Here is a 6,538-nt window from a genome sequence, read left to right as displayed (position 1 = left end):
TATGATCGATTAGTTATGAACTATTCTCTTTTGCTTACTATGCAGAGATTCTACTAGACAGGAGCAGTTACATTCATAGTGATGAATGGTGGCCATTTGACCCACTTTTACATATCTCCAGATACACGACTGAAATTCTAAACACCCCGGCTGTGTCTTAAGATCGAATAACCTGCCTTGCTAGATGGTAAGAACACATTAGTACTTGTGCATTTAGTGTTTATTGTGATAACAAAGAATGCTCACTTTGCAGTGCTCACAGATGCTATCCAGACTTGTTTATCTGCATTAGTGCTATATGGCATCAGGAAAATATAGCCTAAACTGTCATCCCAAATTTTTTGTCTGCTCCTTCAACCGCCAGGCAGCTTCCATGTATTTAGTGATTTCAGAGTTCTGCCGTGGAAAGTTTAATCTTCTGTCACTGCGATCTGAGACAAGCTGAAGTGTTGCACAAAAGAGCTGATTAGTAGGACGATCATGAAAGATGTTTTCAATTTTATACTGTACAGCTGATGGTTAAAGTACATACAGTAATCTTGGATACTATAATATGCAAATTAAGAGAAAATCCACTATGGGGTTTGCAAATGTAAAATAAAGCAAAAAAAAATAAAAATGGTTACACTTTAGATTAGGATCCAATTCTCACTATTAACTAACTATTAACTACAACTTTTGTCTCAAACTCCTAATTACTGCTTAATAATAGTTAGTAAGGTAGTTGTTAAGATTAGGTATTGGGTGGGATTAAGGGATGAAGAATAAGGTCATGCAGAATAAGGCATTAATATGTGCTTTCTAAGTACTAATAAACAGTCAATATACTAGTAATATGCATGTTAATAAGCAGCTAGATTATGTAGTGAGAATTAGACCCTGAACTAAAGTGTTACCAAGGTTTTTTAGCAGTTAGATTTAGAAGCAAAAGCTGCCCGATTTAGCAGATTTATTAAAATAAGCATTTTTTTATGCATAGCTTAATAAATAAATATGTAACACTTTACAATCAAGTCCCATTTGTTAATGTTAATTAAATATTAACTAACAATGAGCAATACATTTGTTACAGTATTTATTAATCTTTGTTAAAGTTAGTTAATAATAATACCAGTAACAACTGTTCAGTGTTAGTTAATGTTAGCTTAGGTCTATTAAATAATATTAACACATTGATTCATGTTAACAAATGTAAACTAATGTTAACAAATAGAACCATATTTAAAGTGTTACCAATAAATAAAACTAAATTGTATCCTAAATGTTAATATAAAATCTAAATATCTTGAGCTAAACAATTAGAGAACATTAGACTCTTTTTAGATAGATAGATAGATAGATAGATAGATAGATAGATAGATAGATAGATAGATAGATAGATAAGAACATACTAGAGGAGTGGATATCCATCCTATCTCTTGTGCTTCAGTCTGAGGGTGAGAGTACTTCTTTGCTGGCTCCAGACGGGCCCCGTGTATGGCCTGGAGGAAAGCAGCTATACAAAAAAAAATTGTCAATACACTTTACATGTTACGTTTAGAATGTAAGTTTCACGAGTTCCTTTGCCCATAATCTTTAAGCTAAGGTTAAGCATATTTGGCCTGCTGTCCGCAGTGGAGAAGCTGGAGATAGTGGCTTCAACTCGCTTCCAGTGGGATTACTAATAAGCATTAGAAGTCCCACTGAGTAGTTCCACATCCAAGCGGATGATATTATACTGTTAATTGATATTATATTATATTATTATATACTAAATGATATTGGTGGAGTTGGGGAGGTGGAGGGATGCCAAAACAGCTGATGCCAGATCAAGGTGAGAGGCTGCTTATGCTGTTAATTGAAAGATGAGATGGGTTCACTACTTCACTCCTCCCGAAATTACGTTGTGAAATTAACTTAGAGTTTAGAATTTAAAAAACAGGGACAACTCGTATGGAAATGTATGGCTATTTTGTGGCTCTAACATAACTGTAGTTTTGACGGCAACTATGCTACATTAAATTCTGCTACGTCATATGTAGTTGAAATACTTACGGTCTTCCTCTTCCTTTCTGTAGGTGATGTTGGACATGGGTTTGTCAGTCAAAATGTGCACTGAAAAAACAAAGAGGCTCTTTTAAATATTTAGTCAAAGTTAACAGAGAGACGTGTGAAGCTCTGCACTCACGTTTCTTGAAGGGGTTGATGTTAAACTCCGTGTACAGCTTCTGGGTTCTCAGCTCCTTCATTATTGTCTCGACATGAATAGCATTCTGGTGAACTATGTCCACAGGCTCTTTTTCTTTAGGTTTTGCCATATTGTCCAAAGTGTTATAAATTATTTTTCAGTTGCTAGTGTTTGCTGGTATGATCACCGAATCACTTCCAGCAACTTCCCTCTTCTCTAAGAATTGTGTTTCTTGGCAACTGTAAATAAAGAGCTAAAATGCTATAATATGTTTTCTCCACACGAGGACGCTCAAACCCCAGCAATCAGCTTGAAACAGAAGTTCATATGGTTTATTTTCTGTCCTAATGTATTTCAATGGTAGCCTATGCAAGGAAGATAGGACTAAATTATTACTCCAACAGGAACCATTATCTACTTGTGAATGAATGAATGAATGAATGAATGAATGAATGAATGAATGAATGAAACATAGTTTTTATGTAAAGTGCTGTTTAATGTGCAAAATTTGTTGCGGTATAAGAACCAAGAATATACTAAATGAATCCTATTTTGTAGAAAATCAATCAATCAATCTTTGGCAAGGGAAATGTTCAAATGAAATATTCTGAAAAATATCCAGAAAATCCAAAATTTTCTTAATTATTAATATTAATATTTTTTTAATATTGGTATGTTAAAGTGTCCATCGTATGCACACTTTACAATCTCGCCAGAAGTAGTAGGTCATCCGGGTACTTTTTACCTACTCTTTTTATGAGTAGGCTACTGTGAATTTGGACATTTTTGTCACATACTGTTTTTCACCTACTATATATAGGGCCTAGTAGGGAAGTATGTGATTTCGGATGCAACCGAAGTGGTCGGAAGCCTTAGACTTCCTTAGACTAGAAAAGTGGTGGAGATCCGGCGCCATCCTGCAAAGAACGGAAGATAAAAAGTGCAGAGCGTGTCTGTGAGGGAGAGCTGAGAAATACATCTCATATGTTTCTATAATTCACGCGTGCAACTAGTTTAATGTTTTATATATTTTTAAATATTGTATGCTATCACGAAAAATGTAGTATCCTGCGGATAGTATGGGGGCACTGCCCTCCTTGTCCCCCTTAGACCCGCCCCTGGATTTTATGTCATTTTCCCAGGTTTGCTCTTGTATCTAAATAGGCTACATAAAATGGTGCAATTATTAGCATTCTGCGCATCACAACCACATGTAATGTACCATTGTTGTGAACTTATTTTTTATTTATTTACATGTTTTACCATTTTATTAACAATTCTTTGTTATACACCAAAGTTTTACTTGCTGAATTGTTCCTATGGAGGCTTAAGAACGTGAGAAAGTTTCCAGCACATCTAAGCATGAGTCCATGCTATGTCTGTGACTAGCAGTCATCCATAACCACAATCTGTGCCAAAATACAAACACACTCGCTCAAGGCCTATTGTCTACACGCACACCATGATAATTCTCTATCTCATACATAAAGGGATAATGTGAATGCGTATGTGAGTGTTTGTTCAGGTGTGAGGAAGTGTATGTTGAGGTTCAGATAAACGCTCCTGCCATCATTCTTTGTCGCCCATCTTCAGCTGAAATGATGCTTTATTCCCTCAGTCACACAGGCAGAGAGGGAGCAGCCGCAAAATCTCGATCTGCTAGAGCTAGATAAACCCCAGGAGTCATACACCACTGATGGCATGATTATACTGAATACACTCGCCATCACTGGAGACGCCACCTGGTCATGGGAAACTCTCTTGAAAAATCAGATTGGCACTGCTTTTTAAGTGTTCCCTCAGCCGGATCAAAGTTTCAGCAACATGTTCTCTGTTTATAGAGCCATGCAAAGGATTCAGGGAGAAAAATGAGACCATGTACCTAAAAGAATACAACCCTGAGAGGCCAAGTCTCTCCTGAATCTCTGTGTTTAGTCTTTAAAATGAAATTGGGCTAGATTGGTTTGATATAAGGACATATTGCAGACTGCAAGCATTGGCTGTTTTGAATTCATCCTGAGTTTGCTCCCAAATGATCATTATAGAATGAACAACACCAGGTCTAATCACAATGGATTTATTTTGATCTATTTTCACAAACCCAAATCAATTCCTAATACTAATTGTCATCTGCAGCCTATGCTGATGCATGTAAATATGCAACACAAGCCAAAGTCTTTTGCTTGGACTTCACCTCCTTTAATTTAATATACTGTAGGTGTTTTTTCTTTCTGTCAGACTATTAACCTTATGAATTAATAATTCATATTCATTAATATTCATGATATATAATGTGAAGATGTACCCCAATTAACACAGATTTGTAATGATTAGCATCTAATAAGAAATAATCTCTAAGAAAATCCCCATGTCCCCAATCATGTTTTCTCAACTTCACTTTGAAATAAAGGTTACATATGTTTCTAAATTAGCAATTTTAAGTATTAGTATATGCATTTATCTATTCTCTTTGACATAACATACAATTTATTGTGACACATTTTTGTGTAAAAGCATTAAAAGGGTGGTTGAATATGATTTCACTTTTCTAATTTTAGTTAGTGTGTAATGTTACTGTTTGAGCATAAACAACATCTGCAAAGTTACAATGCTCAAAGTTCAAAGCAAAGGGAGATATTTGCTTTTAAAGAAATTGCTTTTTAAGGACTACAACAAACGGCTGGTATGGACAACACGAGCTTCTTCCTGGGTTAGTGACATCACTAACCCTAAAATTTACATAAACCCCGCCCCTGGGAACGTGATTTATAGATTATCAAGACAGAATATGCTAATCAATGACTAGAAGATAACTACACATAAGCTACATAAATGCACCAACTAACCATTCAGAAATGTTGTCTACTTGTTGTCACTTCTTCTTGAGTCTCTCCATCTTTCTGACTTCGGTTTAAACATAAAAGGCTAAAAGTTTTTGAAATTTCCAGTGCATGTCTGTGTGAGGTAAAAGGACACAAGCTCTTATAGCTCCGCCCTCTGTGCTGGGAGCAGCAACTCATTTGCATTTAAAGGAACAGACACAAAAACGGTGCGTTTTTGCTCACCCTCAAAAAGTGACAACTTTAACATGCTATATAAATATATCTGTGGGATATTTTGAGCTAAAACTTAACATACACACTTCACATACACACACATGGGGACATCAAAGACTTATTTTACATCTTGTGAAAAGGGCATTATACCACCCCTTTAAATTAGTTTTTGTCCCCCAAATTCCAGTCCGCCCTGTTACATTAGTGCTATTTGCCCTTTAAAATCTTAAGCATATGTCCTAAATCACATGACTTAGAAGTGGCATAATTTGAGGGAAAGCAACTCCAAGGACAAAGTAAGGATCAGTCATCAAATGTTCTCTCTTTTCCTCAGTGACTTAACTGTAGCGTAAAACATAACATGTCCACCCTGTCAATTTATACTGGACGTGAAAATGTTTTGTTTTTTGGATTTTATGTATGTAAATGTTAATCTTCTCCTAGCATGTTGTTCTTTCCTAGCTTATTAGCTTAAAACATACACTCTGCTATGGTCCATTACACATTGAATTGTGGATATGGCATGCAACAGGGTGAATTGTGAATGTGAAATGCAAAATATTTGGTCAGGATTATTAGGTTATACTAGCTTGAGTTTGACCAGTGTGTTCTTATAATAGACAGACATATTCTTCCTCTGAAAAAGCCTAAAAAATAACCTACTCAGTCCAAAATGCACCAAACTGTATAGGAATGACCTATAGACATAACAATTTCTTACACATTTTCTTTATTCATTCATCCAGTTATGTTATGTCAGTTATGTTGTTTTATGAGTAATACAACATTTTATCTTCACAAGGACTGACAGAGGATCTTTATTTTAGATTCTTCTTTTATTCTCTAGATTCTAAAAAGAGAATAAATTAACACACTTTATGCTTGCTTTATTTTTTGTAACATGATCACCTGCAGTTATTAGTTTGACATTTGTTAAATTAACTGCATTAACTTACATTGGCACTTGATGTGTTCTGTTATCTGATTGGCAAAAATACTGTCTGGTCTTCACAAGCTTATCAAGTGTCTGCACTCTGAGTTGTGCTCCTCTGTCATCGCCCATAGACAGCTAAACACAGAAACACACACTTCTCTTTGTTGTCACTGCTAATAGCAATTTCAGCGAGTATGTCACATAAAACATGTGTTCCTGCTTTTCCTCTATCCCCCTGGCCTTATAACATAACATGCGTTATTACTGTAACTGTCACTTTGTTCGCTCCTGTGTCCAGAGGAATAAAGAGAGAGTAAGGCAAATACAGAAACAGCTTGCTGCTTGTCTCACATTCTTTCCTCAAGTGGCTTTTGTTTGGGA

At 35.7% G+C, this 6,538-nt stretch overlaps 1 protein-coding gene across 1 annotated transcript; it reads right to left on the bottom strand.

The window, feature by feature from the left end:
• Nucleotides 1-202: 202 nt before the first annotated feature.
• Nucleotides 203-2,389, bottom strand: cfap144 (cilia and flagella associated protein 144). Its single transcript, XM_082189732.1, has 4 exons — nt 2,168-2,389; nt 2,035-2,094; nt 1,392-1,495; nt 203-441 (listed from the first exon to the last, which is right to left on the bottom strand). Exons 1-4 carry the CDS (start codon nt 2,295-2,297, stop codon nt 328-330), a joined length of 408 nt encoding a protein of 135 aa, XP_082045858.1. The 5' UTR covers nt 2,298-2,389; the 3' UTR covers nt 203-327.
• Nucleotides 2,390-6,538: the final 4,149 nt, after the last annotated feature.

Source organism: Leuciscus leuciscus, assembly GCF_965113295.1.
Source record: "Leuciscus leuciscus genome assembly, chromosome: 14".
Lineage (NCBI taxonomy): Eukaryota > Metazoa > Chordata > Actinopteri > Cypriniformes > Leuciscidae > Leuciscus > Leuciscus leuciscus.
The sequence above is the reverse complement of the archived record's forward strand: the minus strand, read 5'-3'. Positions and strand labels throughout refer to the sequence as shown.

Coding starts and splice junctions, on each gene's coding strand:
- cfap144 (XM_082189732.1), bottom strand. CDS start 2,297: ATGGCAAAACCTAAAGAAAAAGAGCCTGTGGACATAGTTCACCAGAAT. Junction 2,095..2,167: donor CATCAACCCCTTCAAGAAAC/GTGAGTGCAGAG, acceptor TTGTTTTTTCAG/TGCACATTTTGACTGACAAA. Junction 1,496..2,034: donor CAGAAAGGAAGAGGAAGACC/GTAAGTATTTCA, acceptor TTTTTTGTATAG/CTGCTTTCCTCCAGGCCATA.